Source organism: Rhincodon typus, chromosome 11 (genome assembly GCF_021869965.1).
Source record: "Rhincodon typus isolate 14 chromosome 11, sRhiTyp1.1, whole genome shotgun sequence".
In the NCBI taxonomy this organism is placed as follows: Eukaryota; Metazoa; Chordata; class Chondrichthyes; order Orectolobiformes; family Rhincodontidae; genus Rhincodon; species Rhincodon typus.
Window position 1 is genome coordinate 278,144 of NC_063342.1, and position 21,863 is coordinate 300,006.

Here is a 21,863-nt window from a genome sequence, read left to right on the forward strand (position 1 = left end):
AGATTCAAGCATTTTCCCCACTACCGAAGTTAAGCTAACTGGCCTATAGTTACCTGCTTTTTGTCTACTTCCCTTTTTTAAACAGTGGCGTCACATTGGCTGTTTTCCAATCTGCGGGAACCACCCCAGAGCCTAGTGAATTTTGGTAAATAATTACTTGTGCATTTGCTATTTCCCCCATCACCTCTTTTAGTACTCTGGGATGCATTTCATCAGGGCCAGGAGACTTGTCTACCTTTAGCCCCATTAGCTTGCCCAGCACTGCCTCCTTAGTGATAATGATATTTTCTAGGTCCTCACCTGCTATAACCTTCTTGCCATTAGTTTTCAGCATTTTATTTGTGTCCTCCACTGTGAAGGCCAACACGAAATAACTGTTTAATGTCTTGGCTATTTCCTCATTCCCAGTTATTAAATTGGCCTTCTCATCCTCTAAAGGACCAATGTTTACCTTTGCCACTCTTTTACAATTTACATATTTATAGAAACTTGCTGCCTGTTTTTATATTCTGAGCTAGTTTACTCTCATAATCTATCTTACTACAGTTCTTCCTTATCGCTGGAATATACTTCTGCTGAGCACTGTGAAAAATCGTTTTGAAAGTCTTCCACTGTTCCTCAGTTGACGCACCATAAAGTTTTTGCTCCCATTCTACTTTAGGTAACTCCTCCCTCATTCCTTCATAGTCTCCTTTGTTTAAGCACAGGACATAGGTACTGCATTTAACCTTCTCACGCTCCATCTGTATTTTAAATTCGACCATACTGTGATCGCTCCTTCCGAGAGAATCCCTAACTGTGAGATCATTAATTATTCCTGTCTCATTACACAGGACTAGATCTAGGATAGCTTGCTCCCTCGTAGGTTCCATTACATATTGTTCAAGGAAATTATCGCAGATGCTTTCTATGAACCCCTCCTCAAGGCTGCCATGACCAACCTGGTTTGACCAATCGATATGTAAATTAAAATCCCCCATGATAATTGCTGTACCATTTTTACATGCTTTAGCTATTTCTATGTTTATTGCCTGCCCCAACACGATGTCATTATTTGGTGGCCTATAGACCACACCTATCAGTGACTTCTTCTCCTTGCTATTCCTAATTTCCACTCAATTATGACAGATACTGGGGCTCAAAACAGCAGAAACCCCAGAGAAGTACAGAATGTGCAAAAAGAAGGAAACTTTAAAACGAAAGTAGGGGAGCAAAGGGGTGAGGAGGAGCATGAAAGAATAATGGCAGGTAAAGAAAATTCCTACATTGTTTTACAAGTACACTCGGGATAACTAGAGAAAGAATAGGGTCCATTAAGGGCCACAGTAGGAGTAATGTGTGCGTGGAAATAGACGATATAGGTAGGGTTTTAAATAAATACTTGGCGTCGGTGTTCACTAGTGAGAGGGACAATATGAGTATAGAAATCATGGAGAAGGTTCTAAGGGACAGAATTAATTTGCATTTTGGAGAGGTAGATATTAATCAAGAACAGTCAGCATGGTTTTGTTCATAGGAAGTCATGTTTGACCAACTTGATTAAATCTTTCAAAGACGTGACCAGGTGTGCAGGTGAGGACAGTGCATTCAACATGTTCTACTTGGACTTCAGCAAGGCTTTTGAGCAGGACAAACAAGGCAGAGGAATATATGATGAACGATAGAACCCTGGGAAGTACTGAGGATCAGAGGGACCTAGGTGTGCAAGTGTACTGGTCCCTTAAGGTAGTGGGACAGTTAGATAAAGTGGTTAAGATGGCATGTGGTATACTTGCCTTTATTAATCAAAGCATAGAGTTTAAGAGCAGAGAGATTATGCTGGACATTGGAAAGGCCATAGATGGAGTATTGTGTGCAGTTCTCGAATTAACGTTATTAGAGGGATGTGATAGCACAAGAGAGTGTGCAGGGGAGATATACCAGGATGTTGCCTGCAGTTGGAGAGTTTCAGTTACGAAGAGAGATTGTATTGACTCGTGCTGTGTTCCTTAGAGCAGAGGAGATTGAGGAGTACATGATCAAGATGTACAAAATTATCAGGGCAGGGATAGGGTAGCCACAGGAAGGAGGGATTTTGGTGGAGGGATTAATAGCATGGATTTAAGGTAAGGGATAGAAGGTTTAGAGGAGATGTGAGGAAAAATGTTTTCACCCAGAGGGTGGTGGGAATTTGGAACACAATGCCTGTAAGGATGGTAGAGGCAAAAACCCTCATTGAAGAAATATTTAGATGTATACTTGTACTGCCAAGGCATACAAAGCTATGGACCAAGTGCTAGAAAGTGGGATCAGAATAGTTAGGTGGTTGCTTTTGACCAGCATGGACACAATGGGTTGAAGGGCCTTTTGCTGTGCTGTAGACCTCTATTCCCTTTATTGCCTGTCCCTAGTTGCTCTTGAGAAGGTGGTGATGAGCTGCTGCCTTGAACTGCTGCAGTCCATGTGCTGTAGGTTGACCCACAATGCCATTAGGGAGAGAATTCCAGGATTTTGACCTAGTGACAGTGAAGCAACAGAGTTATATTTCCAAATTAGAATGATGAGTGGCTTGGAGGGGAACTTGCAGGGGGTGGTGTTTCAATGTATCTGCTCCCTTGTCAGCGTAGAGGGAAGTGGCTGTGAGGGTTTAGAAAGTGCTGTCTGAGGATTTTTGGTGAATTTCTGCAGTGCGTCTTGTGGACAGTACACACTACTGCTGTTGAGCATCAGTGGTAAATGGAACGGATTGAGTCATAGAGTAATACAGCATGGAAATAGGCCCTTTAATTCAGACTGGTCCATACTGACCATGGTACCCACTCAACTAGTTCCAATTGCCCGTATTTGGCCCATATCCCTCTAAACCCTTCCCATCCATGTACCTATCCAAATGTTATATAAATGTTGCTATTGTACCTGCCTCAACCACTTTCTCTGGCAGCCCATTCCATATACACATCACTCTGCATGAAGAAGTTGCCCCTCAAGGCCTTCTTAAATCTATCCCCTCTCACCTTAAACCCATGCCCTCTAATTTTCAATGTATGCATTCATCCTATCTATGCCCCTCATGAATTTATACACCTCAATAAGGTCACCCCTCATTCTCCTACGTTCCAAGGAATAAAGTCCTATCCTCGCCAATCTCTCCCTACCATTCAGGTCTACTAGTCCTGGCAACATCCTCGTAAATCTTCTTTGCACACTTTCCAGTTTAACTATGTATTTCCTATAACAGGATGACCAAAACTGTATACAATACTCTAATTGCAGCATCACCAACTTTAACATAACGACGGAACTCCTATGCTCAATGCCTCGACCGATGAAGGCCAGCATTCTAAATGCCTTCTTCACCACCCCGTCTACCTGTGACGCCATTTTCAACGAACTATGTACTTGTACTATGAGGTCCCTCTGTTCCTCAACACTCCTCAGGAGCTTACCATTTACTGTATAAGTCCTACCTTGGTTTGACTTTCCAAAATGCAACACCTCACACTTATCTGTATTGAATTGCATTTGCCAATCCTCAGCTCACTTCCCCATCTGATCAAGATCCCACTGTAATTTTTTGATAAACTTCCTTGTAATTAACTGTACGTCCTAATTTTGTATCATCTGCAAACTTACTAATCGTGCTTTGTACATTCACATCCAGATCATTTATGTAAATAACAAATAAAAAATAGAAAATGGTCGCAGCACTGACATCTGTGGCACACCACCAGTCACAGCCCTCCAGTCCAAGAAGCAACCTGCAGCCATCACCCTCTGCTTCCTACCGTTGAGCCTATTTTAAATCCAATGAGCTAAGTCTTCCTGGATCCCAGGTGACCTAACTTTCATGACTCTTGCTATGCAGGACCTTGCCAAAGGCCTTACTAAAGTCCATATAGACAACATCCACTGCCCTACCCTCATCCATCCTCTTGGTTACTTCTTCGAAATACTCTAAAAGATTTGTTAGACATGACTTCCCACGCACAAATCCATGCTGACTATCCCTAATCAGACCTTGACTATCCAAATGTTGGTTGATCTTGTCCATTAGTATCCTCTCCAATAACTTGCCTACCACTAATGTCAGGCTCACTGGCCTGTAGTTCCATGGCTTGTCTTTGCTACCTTTCTTAAACAATGGAACAAGATTAGCCACCCTCCAGTTTTCTGGAACTTCCCCAGTGGCTAGAGATAAGACAAAAATCTCTGCAAGAGCCTCTGTAATTTCTTCCCTAGACTCTCACAACGTCCAAGGATGGACTTGATCAGGCTCAGGGGATTTATCCACCTTAACGCACTTTAAGGCTGCAAACACCTCCTGTCTGGTAATATGTATGTCGTCCAAAACATCCTCACTTGTTTCCTTTATTTGCTTAGCATCAATGATTCTCTCCTCAGTAAACACTGAGGAGAAATATTCATTAAAAATCTCCCCCATCTCCTGTGGCTCCAGACGCAGATGGCCATGCAAATCTTTAAGGGGACCTATTCTCTCCCTAGCCACCCTTATACTCTTAATATTGCTATCGAACTTTTGGGAATATCTTTAACCTTACCTGCCAGATCCATCTCATACTTTCTTTTTGCTCTGCTGATTTCCTTCTTAAGTGTGCTCCTACACTTGTTATAGTCATCTAGGAATTCACTCAAGCCCAATAGCTTAAAGCCAAAGTATGCTTTCTTCTTTTTCTTGATCAGAGCCTCAATATCCCTTGTCAGCCAGGGATCCCTAAACCTGCCAGCTTTTCCCTTCACCCTCATGGGAACATACTTTCCCTGGACTCTTGATATCACACTTTTTAAAAAGCCTCCCATTTGCCAGTCGTTCCATTTCCTTCACACAGACTCACCCAATCGACCTCTGCCAGATCCTGCCTAATGGCCCCAAAATTGGCCCTGTTCCAGTTCAAAGAACAAAGAAAATTACAGCACAGGAACAGGCCCTTCGGCCCTCCAAGCCTGCGTCGATCCAGATCCTCTATCTAAACCTGTCGCCTATTTTCCAAGGATCTGTATCCCTCTGCTCTTTGCCCATTCATGTATCTGTCTAGATACATCTTAAATGATGCTATCGTGCCCGCCTCTACCACCGCCTCTGGCAATGCGTTCCAGGCACCCACCACCGTCTGCGCGAAGAAATTTTCATGCATATCTCCCTTAAACTTTTCCCCTCTCACTTGAAATCGTGACCCCTAGTAATTGAGTCCCCCACTCTGGGGAAAAAGCTTCTTACTATCCACCCTGTCTATACCTCTCATGATTTTGTAGACCTCAATCAGGTCCCCCCCTCAACCTCCGTCTTTCCAATGTAAATAATCCTAATCTACTCAACCTCTCTTCATAGCTAGCGCCCTCCATACCAGGCAACATCCTGGTAAACCTCCTCTGCACCCACCCCAAAGCATCCACATCCTTTTGGTAATGTGGCGACCAGAACTGTACTCAGTATTCCAAATGTGGTCGAACCAAAGTCTTATATAACTGTAACATGACCTGCCAACTCTTGTCCTCAATACCCCGTCCGATGAATGAAAGCATGCCGTATGCCTTCTTGACCACTCTATCGACCTGCGTTGCCACCTTCAGGGTGCAATGGACCTGAACACCCAGATCTCTCTGTGCATCAGTTTTCCCCAGGGCTTTTCCATTTACCGTACAGTTCGCTCTTGAATTGGATCTTCCAAAATGCATCACCTTGCATTTGCCTGGATTGAACTCCATCTGCCATTTCCCCGCCCAACTCTCCAATCTATCTATATTCTGCTGCATTCTCCAACAGTCCCCTTCACTATCTGCTATTCACCAATCTTAGTGTCATCTGCAAACTTGCTAATCAGACTATCTATACCTTCCTCCAGATCATTTATGTATATCACAAACAACAGTGGTCCCAACACGGATCCCTGTGGAACACCACTGGTCACAGTTCTCCATTTTGAGAAACTCCCATCCACTACAACTCTCTGTCTCCTGTTGCCCAGCCAGTTCTCTATCCATCAAGCTAGTACACCCTGGACCCTATGCGACTTCACTTTCTCCATCAGCCTACCATGGGGAACCTTATCAAACGCCTTACTGAAGTCCATGTATATGACATCTGCAGCCAGTCCCTCATCTATCAACTTTGTCTCTTCCTCAAAGAATTCTATCAAGTTGGTAAGATATGACCTTTCCTGCACAAAACCATGCTGCCAATCACTAATAAGCCCATTTTCTTCCAAATGTAAATAGATCCTATCCCTCAGTATCTTCTGCAGCAGCTTCCCCACCACTGACGTCAGGCTCACCTGTCTATAATTTCCTGGATTAGCCTTGCTACCCTTCTTAAACAAGGGGACAACATTAGCAATTCTCCAGTCCTCCGGGACCTCACCCGTGCTCAAGGATGCTGCAAAGATATCTGTTAAGGCCCCAGCTATTTCCTCTCTCGCTTCCCTCACTAACCTGGGATAGATCCCATCCGGACCTGGGGACTTGTCCACCCTAATGCCTTTTAGAATACCCAACACTTCCCCGCTGCTTATGCTGACTTGACCTAGAGGATGCAAACATCCATCCCTGACTTCAACATCCGTCATGTCCCTCTCCTCAGTGAATACTGACGCAAAGTACTCATTAAGAATCTCACTCATTTTCTCTGACTCCTCGCATAACTTCCCTCCTTTTTCCTTGAGCGGGCCAACCCTTTCTCCAATTACCCTCTTGCTCCTTATGTATGAATAAAAGGCTTTGGGATTTTCCTTAACCCTGTTTGCTAAAGATATTTCATGACCCCTTTTAGCCCTCTTAATTCCTCGTTTCAGATTGGTCCTACTTTCCCGATATTCTTCCAAAGCTATGTCTGTTTTGAGTCGCCTAGACCTTATGCATGCTTCCTTTTTCTTCTTTGCTCGTCTCACAATTTCACGTGTCATCCATGGTTCCCTAATCTTGCCCTTTCTATCCTTCATTTTCACAGGGACATGTCTGTCCTGCACTCTAACCAACCTCTCTTTAAAAGCCTCCCACATTTCAAATTTGGATTTACCCTCAAACAGCTGTTTCCAATCCATATTCCCCAGCTCCTGCCGAATTTTGCTATATTTGGCCTTCCCCCAATTCAGCACTCTTCCTTTAGGACCACTCTTGTCTTTGTCCATCAGTATTCTAAAACTTACAGAATTGTGATCACTATTCCCAAAGTAATCCCCTACTGAAAGTTCAACCACCTGGCCGGGCTCATTCCCCAACACCAGGTCCAGTATGGCCCCTTCCCGAGTTGAACTATTTACATACTGCTCTAGAAAACCCTCTTGGATGCTCCTTACAAATTCTGCTCCGTCTAAACCCCTAACACTAAGTGAATCCCAGTCAATGTTGGGAAAATTAAAATCTCCCATCACCACCACCCTGTTGCTCCTACATCTTTCCATAACCTGTCTACATATTTGCGCCTCTATCTCACGCTCGCTGTTGGGAGGGCTGTAGTACAGCCCCCCCCATTGTTACTGCACTCTTCCTATTTCTGAGCTCTGCCCGTATTGCCTCACTGCTCAAGTTCTCCATAGTGCCCTCCTTCAGCACAGCTGTGATATCCTCTTTGACCAGTAATGTAACTCCTCCACCCCTTTTACCTCCCTCTCTATCCCGCCTGAAGCATCGATATCCTGGGATATTTAGTTGCCAATCTTGCCCTTCCCTCAACCAAGTCTCAGTAATAGCAATAACATCATACTCCCAGGTCCTAATCCAAGCCCTAAGTTCATCTGCCTTACCTACTACACTTCTCGCATTAAAACAAATGCATCTCAGACCACCTGTCCCTCTGCATTCATCATCTGCTCTCTGCCTACTCTTCCCCTTAATCACACTGACTTCATTATCTAGTTCCTTACAGGCTTTAGTTACTACCTCCTTACTGTCCACTAACCTCCTCATTTGGTTCCCATCCCCCTGCCACATTAGTTTAAACCCTCCCCAACAGTGTTAGCAAAAGCAGCCCCTCAGACATTGGTTCCAGTCCTGCCCAGGTGTAGACCGTCCGATTTGTAATAGTCCCACCTGCCCCAGAACCAGTTCCAATGTCCCAAAAATCTGAACCCCTCCCTCCTTCACCATCTCTCAAGCCACTCATTCATCCTGTCTATTCTTTCATTTCTACACTGACTAGCACGTGGCACTGGTAGCAATCCTGAGATTACTACCTCTGAGGTCCTACTTTTTAACTTGGCTCCTAACTCCCTAAATTCTGCTTGTAGGACCTCATCCCGTTTTTTTACCCATATCATTGGTGCCTATATGCACCACGACAGCTAGCTGTTCACCCTCCCCCTTCAGAACATCCTGCAGTAGATCTGACCCGTGCACCTGGGAGGCAACATACCATTCGGGAGTCTCGTTTTCGACCACAGAACCGCCTATCTACTCCCCTTACAATCGAATCCCCTGTGACTATCGCCCTTCCACTCTTTTTCCCGCCCTTCTGTACAGCAGAGCCAGCCACGGTGCCATGAACCTGGCTGCTGCTGCCTTCCCCTGGTGAGCCATCTCCCCCACCAGTATCCAAAACGGTATACCTGTTTTGGAGGGAGATGACCACAGGGGCTGCTTGCACTGCCTTCCTGCTTTCTTTCTGCCTATTGGTCACCCATTCCCTTTCTCCCTCAGCGATCCTAATCTGCAGTGTAATAGCACCTTCAGCACCTTAACCTGTAGACCTGTCCTATCTTTTTCCATAACTAATTTAAAACTAAGAGAATTATGGTCACTGGACCCAAAGTGCTGTTCCAAAGTGTCTGACACTTCAGCCACTTGCCGGACCTCATTTCGTAAGAGGAAGTCCAGTGTTGCACCCTCCTGAGTAGGGCTGTCTACATGTTGATTTAGGAAGCTTTCTTGGACACATTTGACAAATTCCACCCCGTCTGGGCCTTTTACATTATGGGTGGCCCAGTCAATACAGGGGAGATTAAAATCTCGAACCAATACTACTGTATTATTCCTATAGGTATCTGAAATCTCTGTACACATCTGCTCCTCTCGTACCTGTTGGCTATGTGGGAGTCTATAATACAGTCCCAACAGAGTGACCATCCCCTTCTTGTTTCTAGGTTCTAACCATATGGCAGCATTTGATGACCCCTCAAGAGTATCCCCTCTAGACACTGGCGTTATGTCCAAATGTTGTGGATGTGGTACCAATCAAAAGGGCTGCTTTGTTCTGGAAGGTGTCAAGCTTCTTGATTGTTGTTGGAGCTGCACTCATTTAGGCAAGTAGGGAGTATTCTACCATATTCCTGACTTGTGCCTTGTAGATGGTGGACAGGCTTTGGGGAGTCAGGAGGTGAATTACCCACTGCAGGGTTCCTAGCTTCTGACCTGTTCTTGTAGCTACAGTCTTTATATGGGTTTAGTTGTGTTTCTGGTCAGTGGTAACCCCCAGAATGTTGACAGTGGTGAATTCAGTGATTGTGGTGGTACTGAATGTCAAGCAGCGGTGTTTAGATTGTGTCTTGTTGGAGAAAGCCATTGTCTGGCATTTGTGTGGTGCAAATGTTATTTGCTGATCTGGCTGATGTACCTCGGGCCTCAACTCTAACTGTTTGCCAGTGTCTCATTGCCTCAATGCCCCGATATTTCAAAAAATCAGCTTCCTGTTGTAAATGCTTTCAGTAATCGAGTGTCCAAAACTCTCTGAGTAGAGAATTCAAGACCTTTACTATCCTCTGAGGAAAGAAATTCCTTCACGTCTCAATTTTAAGTGAGTGCTCCCTTATTCTGTATCTGTATCCCCTCATTTGAGATTTCCCGAATAGTGGAAACATTTTCTCAACATTTACTTTGTCAAGCCCCCTCAGAATCCTATATGGTCCAATAAGATCACTCCTCACTTTTCTAAACTCTAAAGAACAAAACCTGTTTATTTGTCGTTGATAAGTCAAGCCTTTCATCGGAGGAATCAGTAGAGTGAATCTTCTTTTATATTTTCTTTACAGCAGGTAATTTGGATGGCAAAAGGAATTTTGGCATTTATTGTTAAAGATACAGAGTATGAAAGTAGGGAAGTGTTGGTGCAACAGTACAAGGCATTAGTGAGACTGCCTTGAGATTTGTGTACAGTTTTGGTCACCTTACTTGAGGATGGATGTAGTTGTATTGGAGGCAGTTTAGAGGAGATTCACTACATTGATACCACAGATGAAGGGTTTGACTTAGAAAGAGAGACTGAGCAGTTTAGGCTTATACTGTCTGGAGTTTAGAAGAATGAGAGGAGATCTAATTGAGGTGTATAAGATGCTAAAGACGATTGACAAAATAGGCGTTGAAAAGATGTTAACATAAGCCAAAGAACAACGGATGCTGAAGTCAAAAATAAAAATAGAAATTTCTGAAGAGACTCAGCAGGTCTGGCAGCATCGGTAGAAAGAAAGCAGAGTTAACTTTTCAAGTCCAATGATTTTCATCAGAATACTGAGAGGATGTTTGCCTTTTGGGGCAATCTAGAATGAGAGGTCATAGTTTTATGGTAAAGGTTAGCAGATTTAAAACAGAGATGAAGAGAAATTGCTTTTCTCAAAGGATCATGAATCTGTGGAATTCCCCCAGCTCAGAATTCACCCCTACTACAACCAGAACATCCTTCATTGGATAAAGAGACCAAAAATACACACAAAACTTCAGCTGCGGTCACCATAGCCCTTTGCAATTGCAGCAAGGCATCCCTGCTCCTATACTTGAAACCTTGGAGCAAAAACTCTGACTTCGGTCTCAGCTCCATCCTCCGCAACTGGATCCTCAGCTTTCTGAACCACAGACTGCAATCAGTGAAAATAGACAACAGCACCTTCTCCATTATAATCCTCAACACTGGTGCCCCATGAGGATGCATTTTCGCCCCATTCTGTACTCCCTGTAGACTCATGACTGTGTGGCCAAATTCCAAGCGCCATCTACAAGATTGCTGATGACACCACAGTGGTAGGCTGAATATCAGACAATGATGAGTCTGAATACAGGAAGAGATAGAGTGCTTGGTGTTGTGGTGCAATGACAATAATCTCTCTCTTGATGTTGGCAAAACAAAAGAACTGATCATCGACTTCAGGAAGAAAGGAGGAGGATATGCCCCTATCTGCATCAACAGGGTTGAGGTGGAGAGGGTCGAGAGTGTCAAGTTCCTAAGAGTGACAATAACCAAAAATCTGTCCTGGACCATCCATGTAAATGCGACGGTCAAGAAACATAGAAGATAAGAACAGGAAGAGGTGTTTGGCCCTTCGAGCCTGCTCCGCCATTCTTCACAATCACGGCTGATCGTTCAACTCAGTAGCCTTATCCTGCTTTCCCCCCATAACCTTTGATCCCATTCACCCCAAGTGCTATATCTAGTCGCATCTTGAATGCATTCAATGGTTTGGCATCAACTTCTTCCTGTGTTAATGAATTCCGCAGGCTCACCACTCTTTGGGTGAAGAAATGTCTCCTAAGCTCCGTCCTAAATGGTCTGTCCCGAATCCGCATACTGTGACCCTTGGTCCTGGACACACCCACCATCGGGAACATCCTCCCTGCATCTACCCTGTTCAGTCCTGTTAGAATTTTATAAGTCTCTATGAGATCCTCCCTCATTTGCCTGAACTATTGTGAAAACAATCCCAACCTAGTCAATCTCTCCTCATACGTCAGTCCCGCCCTCACCGGAATCAGCCTGGTGACCCTCTGCTGCAGTCCTTCGAGAGCAAGGGCATCCTTCCTCAGAAACGGATACCAAAACTGCATACAATGTTCCAGGTGTGGTCTCACCAAGGCCCTGTATAACTGCAACAACACATCCCTGCTCCTGTACTCAAAACCTCTTGCAATGAAGGCCAACATACCATTTACCTTTTTTTACTGCCTGCTGCAACTGCATGCTTACGACTGGTGCACAAGGATGCCCAGGTCCCGCTGCACACGCCCCTCTCGCAATTTACAGCCATTCAGGTAGTCATCTGCCTTCTTGTTTTTGCTTCCAAAGTGAATCACCTGACATTCATCCAAATTATGCTGCATCTGCCATTGATTCGCCCACTCACCCAACCTTTCGAGATCATGCTGAAGGATCTCTGCATCCTCGTCACAGTTCAACATCTCACCCAACTTGGTATCATCTGCAAACTTGTGGATGTTACATTTTGTTCCCTCATCCAAATCATTAATATTTATCGTGAATAGCTGGGATCCCAGCACCAATCCCTGTGGCACTCCACTAGTTACTGCCTGCCAATTTGAAAAGGCATCTTCTTCCTCAGGCAGATTAGAAAAGTTGGCATGTCCATAAGGACCCTCACCAACTTTTACAGATGTACCGTAGAGAGTATTCTTTCTGGATGCATAACGGCCTGGTGCAGCAAATGCTCTGCCCAGGACTGTAAGAAACTACAGAAAGTTGTCTGCGCAGCCCAGACCATCACGGAGGCCAGCCTCCTATCTATACTTTCTATTTACTCTGATTGTTGCTGTGGAATGGCTGCCAACATCATCAGAGACCTCTCCCACCCTCGTAATACTCCCTTCCAGTGTCTTCCATCAGGCAGAAGATACAGAAGCTTGAAAACACACACCAACAGGTTTTAGAACCAGTTTCTTCCCTGCTGTTATTAGATTGCTGAATGAACCTCTCGAACTTCACATAAGTCTGATTAAGAATTATTGGAGGTCATCAATTTTAAATTAACTGTATTGCGAATGCAGCAGTAGAAAGGCTGATTCCGTGTCATAAAACATATTTGGACAATATGAACATAGACTGCTTCAGTATCTGAGGAATCACAAATTGTGCTAAACGGTGTGCAATCGTGGGCAAACACTCTCACCTCTGACCTTATAGGAATATAGCAAATAGGTGTATGAGTAGGCCATTCAGCCCTTCAAAAACAATACCACATAGGAACAGGCCCTTTGGTCCTCCAAACCTGTGCTGACACATTTTGCCCTTCCACACTAAACCTGTCTTCACTTACAGGATCTGTATCTCTGTATTCCCTTCCTGTTCATGTATTCATCCAAGTGCTTCTTGAATGCTGCTATTGTGTCTGCTTCCACCACCTCCTTTGGCAGCACGTCCCAGGCACTCGCCACCCTTTGTATGAAAAATCTGCCTTGCACAGCTCTTTTAAACTCCCCTCGCACCTTGAACCTCTGTCCCCTAGTAATTGACCCTTCCACCCTGGGAAAAAGCCTTCTAATTTCCTCTCTATCCATGCCATTCACAATCTTATAAACTCCCATCACGTCACCCCTCAACCTCCTGCTTTCCAGTGAAAACAAACCCAGTCTCTCAAACCTTTCTTCATAGCTAAAATTCCCCATACCAGGCAACATCTTAGTAAACCTTTTCTGTACCCTTTCCAAAGCTTCCACCTCCTTCTAGTAATGTGGTGACCAGAGCCTGTACCACCATTCAATATGATCATGGCTGACCATGCAGTTTCAGTATTCCCCTCCCACTTTCGCTCCATATTCTATACTTACGATGAAGGGATGGTCATTGATGAAGCGGCTGAAGATGTTTGGGCATAGGACACTACCCTGAGGGACTCCTGCAGAGATGTTCTAGGAGTGAGATGACTGACAATAAACAACCATGGCTATCTTCATTTTTTAGAATAGAAAATCTTTATTATCACATGTACTGCATTGTAGAAGCACAGTGAAAAGCTTTTACAATGTCTGTCTCTTATGGCGCCATCTTACATAAAATATCTAGGTAAAAATCTAGGGTACTAAAGAATAAAAAGTAGTTGCATTACTTCACACTGTTTAAGAAATATGTTGGAAATAAGACATTGTTAAAGGGTTGACTTTACAGCCAGGTAAAGGAATTTCAAATAAGCATTACATTGTAGTAGCTCAGAGCAGGGCCCCCGCATGTGGTCTGACCACCTACGCCAAACCCCAGTCCTACAACTGTCCCCACTCCGCTCCAAGCCTCCAGCCTGCTGTATACTGGCACTTAGCTACTTTAAGAGAAGTTCCAGGACTGTCTTCACTGCACCGGTCTCTGCCCTGGACTCACTCCCCTTGCACTGCTCTGGAGCTGCTTCCTCACGCGCAGCTCCAAGATTTGCAGCCACGCACTGCTCCAGGGCTCACTGCCTGCGCCAGGATTCTCCTCTGAGGCTAAGGGAGTGGAAAGAAAAGGAAGAAAAGACAAAAAACAGGCGGAGCACAGGAGTTGTGGCTCTGCCGCCATCATTTGTGCTAGTATGACACTAACCAGCAGAGGGTTTGTCCTAATTCCCATGACTCTGGTTTTGCTAAGATTCCTGAATGCCACACTTAGTCAGATGCTGCCTTGGTATAAAGAGCAGTCACTCTGAGCTCATTTCTGGCATTCAGCTGTTTTGTTATGTTTTCTGTTTATCAACTACTGCTCCTTGCTTTTGTCTATTGTGATAAGAGTAAACTTGAAGAAAGAACCAGTCTGAAGTGTTAAAGATCAACGTGCCTAGTAGTGCTTTTGTATGATGGCAATTTCTAAAACCCATGTTGTTTCATTTCTATCTCTTTCAGTGATAAGTTATTGGAGTAGAACTTTCTTAAAATTGAAGAAGGCTTTTACTCACAGTTGTTTGTGATCTTTTTGCTTTCAACGCTTTATAATTCAATGCAGTCAAAGTTGCAAGCATAGTTGGATATCTGTCCAATTTTCCTACTGCTAATGATTTATGTTTCAGAAGACTGTGAGCAAAGATGAGTTTGTTAAAATTCGGAAGCGAGACTTAGAAAGACTAACAACTGAAACTATGCAAATCAAAGACTTTTTGCCAAAGATTCTTAATGGAGAATTCCTGGAGAGCTTTTATCAGCTAGAGGTAGCTGAAGCAGGTGAGTGTTTTTGCTTTTGTTGGAAAACTGTTCTTGTGTTCATGGATACGTAGTCATGAACATTGAGTTTAAAAATGCAGGAGCTGGAAATACTCAAGTCTGGCAGCATCTGTTGAAAGAATCAGCATTTCAGTTTGTTTTCATTCATTTTTGGGATGTGAGCTCCACTGTAATCATTTCCCAAATTACACCTGAGAATAGGTGATGAACTTCTTGAACTTCTGCGGTCCACTTGGTGTAGGTACATTTGCAATGCGTTTAGGGAAGGAGGTCCAGTGTTTTGAACTATTGACTATGAAGGAATGGCAATATATTTCAGGATAGTGAGTGGCTTGGAGGCAACCTTGTAGGTGTTAGTATGTCTCTGCTGCCCTTGTCTTTCTAGATGGAAAGACATGAGATTGGAAAGTGCTGTCGAAGGAACCATTCTGAATTTCTTTAGCACATCTTATACATAGTACACACTGCTGCTACTGAGCGTTGATGGTGGAGGGAGCGGATGTGGTACCAATCAGACAGGCCGTTTTGTCCCAGATGGTGTGAAGCCTCTTTAGTGTTGTTGGAGGTGTGTTCATCCAAGCAAGTGGGGATATTTCATTTCACACCTGACTTGTGCCTTGTAGCTGTTGTACAGGTTTTGGGAGTCAGGAGATGAATTATTCATTGCAGGATTCCTAATCTGTGACCTGTTCTTGTAGCCACTGTATTTACATGGCAAGTCCAATTCAGTCTTTGGCCAGTGATAACTCCAACAATGTTGATAGTGGTGGATCCAGTGATGGTAACACTATTGAATGTCAAAGGGCAGTAGTTAGATTGTCTCTTGTCGGAGATGGACATTGCCTGGCACTTGTATGGCATGAATGTTACTTGCTACTTGCAGCCAAAGCTGGTTATGGTCCAAGTGTGCTGTACATGCGTGGACTGCTTCAGTATCTGAGGAGTCACGAATGGTGCTGAACATTGTGTGATCACCAGTGAACACCCTCATTTCGGACCTCATAATTAAGGAAAAATCATTGATGAAATAGCTGAAGATGGTTCAGCATAGGACACAACCATGAGGAACTCCTGCAAAGACGTCCTGCAGCTGAGATGATTGACCTCTAACAGCCATAACCATCTTCCCATAAAGATAGCCTCAATCGTGATCTTAGGTTCATGTTGCGCTACGTGTGATTCCATCACACTGTTCCATATCTCTAAAATCTTCCTTACTGTCCTGATTTGACTCACTATCACCTTGATAAATTGTTATGATCTCTGTACCTTAATTAGTTTGTACAGTTTTGGATTACTTATTATTTGCATGCAACTCTTATACCTATTATGTTATTCCAGTCATTTGATTTGTCTCCAGGACCACCTTAATTTTGATTTTTTGTAATTATCTCTCTGCTTCATTTGATCGGATTATAGGTCATCGCTTCCCTTGTTATTCAACTGTTGACCATTTACTCACACCATCTGACACTCTTGATCACCTGCAGAGACCTATTATTTGGCCTGTTGACATTCCGCTCACGTCATTTGTGTGATCTTTTGATCTCTTCCCATAAACACTGTGCTTGTGTGCTTCTCTCTCATTTCACCTCTAAAAGCTTGTGATTTCAAACAAACCTATTGGACTATAACGTGGTGTCATCTGATCTCTGATCTTGCCAGTCCAATGCCAGCACCTCCACATCACATCTTCCTTTGTGCCAGGTATGACTCTTGCCAGTGAAGAATTTTCCCCTGATTCCCATTGACTTCATTTTTGCTGGGGCTGCTCAATGCCACACTTAGTCAAATGCAGTCTTGATGTCAAGGGCAGTCATTCTGACCCACACCTCTTGAGTTAATGGGAGGTTTGATGAAGGAAACATTGTTGATGTTGTGTACAAGGACTTCTAAAAGTCAACAGACTAGTGAGGAAAGTTAGAGGTCATGGAATTAAAGGAAAAGTTACAACTGGATGCAAAATTAGCTGAGGGATAGGAAACAGAGACTAATGGTTAATAGGTAACTTTTGGGCTGGAAGTAAATAGATAGTGGAGCTCCCCAGGGGTTGGTTTTGGAATCTTTGTTTTTCCTGAGGTATATATAAATGATCTTGATGTGAAGGGGACCATTTCAAAGTTTGAGAATGACCCAAAACTTTCATGAACTGGATACAGTGAGGAGGACATGTAATTAATTAAGGAGTAAGTTACTGCAGAAAGGAGGAGTAGTTTTTTTCAATTCGCTTGTGGGACGTGGGCATCGCTGGCTGTCCAGCATTCATTGCCTGCCCCTTGAGAAGCTGGTGATGAGCTGCTTCCTTGAACCGCAGCAGTCCATGTGCTCCAGTTAGACCCACAATTCTGTTGCAGAGGCATTTCCAGGACTTTGACCCAGCAACACTGAAGAAACAGTGATATATTTCCAACTCAGGGCACTGGGTGGTTTAGAGGAGAACTTGAAGGTGGTGCTGTTCCCTTATATCTGCTGCCATCGTCCTTCTAGATGGAAATGGTTATGCTTTTGGAGCATGCTTCCAAGGGATCTTTGGTGAATGTCTGGCTCACCGGCCTACAGTTCCCTGGCTTGTCTTTGCTACGTTTCTTAAACAATGGAACAACATTAGCCACCCTACAGTCTTCTGGAACTTCACCAGTGGCTAAAGATGAAGAAAAAATCTCTGCAAGGGCCTCTGCAATTTCTTTACTCGCAGGATGTGGGCATTGCTAGTTCTCCAGCATTCAATGCCTGCCCCTAACTGCCGTTGATAAGGTGGTGGTGAGCTGCCTTCTTGAACCGCAACAGAATTGCGTGTAAGAATATGTGTCTGATTTGCCTTTTTATCAAGGGATGTGATTATGGGGTGTTACTATATTGGAACAGTTAATTAGTAATAGGTACCGAATCTGTTATTCGGTTAAGTTTTCCAACAGTTAAGTTATTCTAAATTCCTCTTTGTTTTGTTTGTATTTTAACTATAATGTTTTGCTTACCATTGAGTAGTTTGACCAGTCCCATCACATCTGAGAGGATACTGAGGGACAGGATCAACCAACATTTGGATAGTCAGCATGGATTTGTGTGTGGGAAGTCATGTCGGACAGATCTTTTAGAGTTTTTTGAAGAGGTATCCAAGAGGTTGGGTGAGAGTAGGGCAGTGGATGTTGTTTATATGGACTTTAGTAAGGCCTTTGACATGGTTCTGCACGACAGGCTAGTCATGAAAGTTAGGTCGCATGGGATCCAGGGAAAGCTAGCTAATTGGATTCACAATTGGCTTGAAGTTATGAAGCAGAGGGTGATGGTTGAAGGTTGTTTCTCAGACTGGAGGCCTGTGACTAGTGGTGTGCCACAGGGGTCAGTCTGGGACCTTTGTTATTTGCTATGTACATTAAATGATCTGGATGTGAATGTACAAGGTATGATTAGTAAGTTCGCGTATGATACAAAATTAGGAGGTATCGTTGATAGCAAAGAAGGTTATCAAAAATTACAGAGAGAGATCTTGATCAGATGGGGAAGTGGGCTGAGGATTGGCAAATGCAATCCAATACAGATAAGTGTGAGATGTTGCATTTTGGAAAGTCAAACCAAGGTAGGACCTCATAGAATCATAGAATCCCTACAGTGTGGAAACAGGCCATTCGGCCCAACAAGTCCACACTGATGCTTGGAGCATCCCACCCAGACCCATATCCCTGCAACCCACCTAATCTACACATCCCTGAACACTATGGGCAATTTAGCACAGCCAATCCACCTAACCTGCACATTTTTGGACTGTGGGACGAAACATAGAACATAGAATTGTACAGCATAGTACAGGCCCTTCGGCCCACAATATTGTGCCGAACTTTTACCCTAAACCTAAGGTCTATCTCACCTCCACCCCTACCTTATACTATCATCCATATGCCTATCTAATAGCCGCTTAAATGCCCCTAATGAGGATGACTCCACTATCCTCTCTGGGAATGCATTCCATGCCCCTACCACTCTCTGTGTAAAGAACCTACATCTGACGTCGCCCCTATATCTACCTCCTTTCACTTTAAAACTATGCCCCCACGTAATAGCTACCTCCACCCTAGGAAAAAGTCTCTGGCTGTCCACTCTATCTATACCTCTGATCATTTTGTACACCTCTATCAAGTCACCTCTCATCCATCGTCGTTCTAAAGAGAAAAGCCCTAGCTCTCTCAACCTTTCCTCGTAAGACCTTCCCTCCATTCCAGGCAATATCTTGGTAAATCTCCTCTGCATCTTTCCCAACGCTTCCACATCTTTCCTGTAATGAGGCAACTAGAACTGGACACAATACTCCAGATGTGGCTGAATCAGGGTTTTGTATAGCAGGAGCATAACTTCACAGCTCTTGAACTCAATCCCTCTATTAATGAAAGCTAACAAACCATACCCCTTCTTAACAACTCTATCCACCTGGGTGGCAGCTTTCAGGGAACTGTGGACATGAACCCCAAGATCCCTCTGCTCCGCCACACTACCAAGAATCTTTCCGTTAACCCTGTATTCTGCTTTCAAATTTGTCCTTCCAAAATGAATCACCTCACACTTTTCAGGGTTAAACTCCATCTGCCACTTCTCAGCCCAGCTCTGCATCCTATCAATGTCCATTTGTAACCTCGAACAGCCTTCCGCACTATCCACAACTCGACCCACCTTCATATCATCCACGAACTTACTAATCCACCCTTCCACTCCTACATCCAAATCATTTACAAAAATCACAAATAGAAGAGGACCCAGAACAGATCCTTGTGGTACACCACTCGTAACTGAGCACCAATGTTGAATATTTTCCGTCCACTACCACCCTTTGTCTTCTAAGGGTCAGCCAATTCTGAATCCAATCTCCCACATTTCCCCCTATCCCATGCCTCCTTACCTTCTGCATGAGCCTACCATGGGGAACCTTATCAAACGCCTTACTTAGCTCCATGTATACCACATCCACTATTCTACCTTCATCCACGCGTTTGGTCACCTCTTCAAAGAATTTAATAAGGAAACTGGAGCACCCAGAGGAAACCCACACAGACACGGGGAGAATGTGAAAACTCCACACAGACAGTCGCCTGAGGCTGGAATCGAACCCGGGTCCCTGGTGCTGTGAGGCAGCAGTGCTAACCACAGCCACTGTGCCACCCTGTGCAGTAAATGGTAAGGTCTTGAGGAATGTTGTGGAACAGATGGACCTAGGAATACAAGTACATAGTTTATTGAAAGCGGCGTCATAGGTGCACAGGGTGGTGAAGGAGGCATTTAGTATGTTGGCCTTCAACGGTTGAGGCATTGAGTATAGGAGTTGGGATGTTATGTTACAGTTGTATAAGTCATTGTTGAGGCCACACTTGGAGTATTGTGTACAGTTTTGGCCACCCTGTTATAGGAAATATATAGTTAAACTGGAAAGCGTGCAAAGAAGATTTACAAGGATATTGCCAGGACTAGTGGGCCTGAGTTGTAGGGAGTGGTTGGTGAGCATAGGACTTTATTCCTTGGAACGTGGGAGAATGAGGGGTAACCTTATTGAGGTGTATCATGAGGGGCATAGATAGGATGAATGCATATAGTCTTTTTCCCAGCGATGGAGAATTGAAAACTAGAGGGCATACTTTATTTCTTGGAACATGGGAGAATGAGGTCTGGCCTATGTGTGACTCCAGACCCACAGCAATGTGATTAACTCATAACTGCCCTCTGGGCAATTAGGGATGGGCAATAAATGCTGGCCTAGCAAGCGACTCCCTCAACCCGTGAATGAATAAAGAAAAAAAAATAAAAATACTTGTCCACAAATTCCAGAAGGTGGCAGGACAGGTTTATGGTTAGTTAAGAAGCCATAATGGGGCACCAGAAATATAAACAGGAGTAGGCCATTTGGCTATTCAACAGAATCATGGCTCATCCAACATACCTTGTATGCACTTTCCTGCAATTTCCCCATAACCCCTGATTTCCCTACCATTCAAGATACTTGCCTTTATCAGTTGAGGCATAGATTACGTGAGCAGTGGGGTTATGTTGGAGCTGCACAGAACTTGGGTTAAACCGCATGTAGAGTGGCAGTGTGGTTTTGGCCACTATAGTATAGGATGGATGTAATTGCACTGGATGGGGTACAGAGAAAACTTATCAGGATGTTACCGGGGTGGAATGCTTTAGCTGTGAAGAGAGGCTGGAAAAGCTAGATTGTTTCCTTTGGAGCAGAGACTGTTGAGAGGGCACCTGATACAGCTGTTTAAGATTATGATGGGGAATGGACAGGATGGATAGAAAGCAGCAGCTCTCCTTAGTTGAAGGGTCAGTAACAAGAGGCACACTTAAAGTGGAAGGCAGGAAGTTAAGAAGAGAATTGAGGAAAAATGTTTTCACCCAGAGGGTGGTTTGAGTCTGGAATGCACTGCCTGGCAGGATAATTGAGGGTATCCTCACAACCTTTAAAAAGTTCTTGGAGGAGCATTTGAAATGTCATAACGTTCAAGGCTGTGGGCCTCGTGCTGGAAAGTGGGACTAGTGTAGATTTAGTGTAGACTTGATGGGCCTAAGGGCCTCTTCTGTACTGTGTGATTCTAAGACAGTGTAGAGCTTCAAAAGAACATTGACAAGTTAACGATGTGGGTTGATACATGACAGATGAAATTCACTGCAGGGAAGTGCAAGGTGATGAACTTTCATACATAGAACATGGAGAGACAATGAAAAATAAAAGGTTCAATTCTAAAAAGTGTGCAAGAGCAGAGAAACATGGTTGTAAATGTGCTTAAGTCATTGGAGATGACAGAGTAGATTGAGAGAGCTATCAATAAAGCCCATAAGCTCCATAGATAGAGCCATAATGTACAATGCAGGGAGGATATGATGAATTTATATAAGGCACTGGTTAGACGTCAGCTGGAAGAGTATGTACAGTTCCATAGGAAGGATGAGAATGTTTTGGAGAAAATGCAGAAAAATATGACAAGAATGGATCCAGAACTTACACAATTTCGTTATGAAAGATTGGAGAGGTTGAGAGTGCTTTTACTGGA

General features: G+C 44.0%; 1 protein-coding gene across 1 annotated transcript in view; it reads left to right on the forward strand.

The window, feature by feature from the left end:
- Window positions 1-21,863, forward strand: part of LOC109935986 (heat shock transcription factor 2 binding protein) — a 138,174-nt gene that overhangs the window by 11,602 nt on the left and 104,709 nt on the right. The window contains exon 2 of the mRNA XM_048603302.1: window positions 14,679-14,829. Coding sequence (XP_048459259.1) covers window positions 14,679-14,829 — 151 coding nt within the window. The remainder of the gene's footprint in view (window positions 1-14,678; window positions 14,830-21,863) is intronic.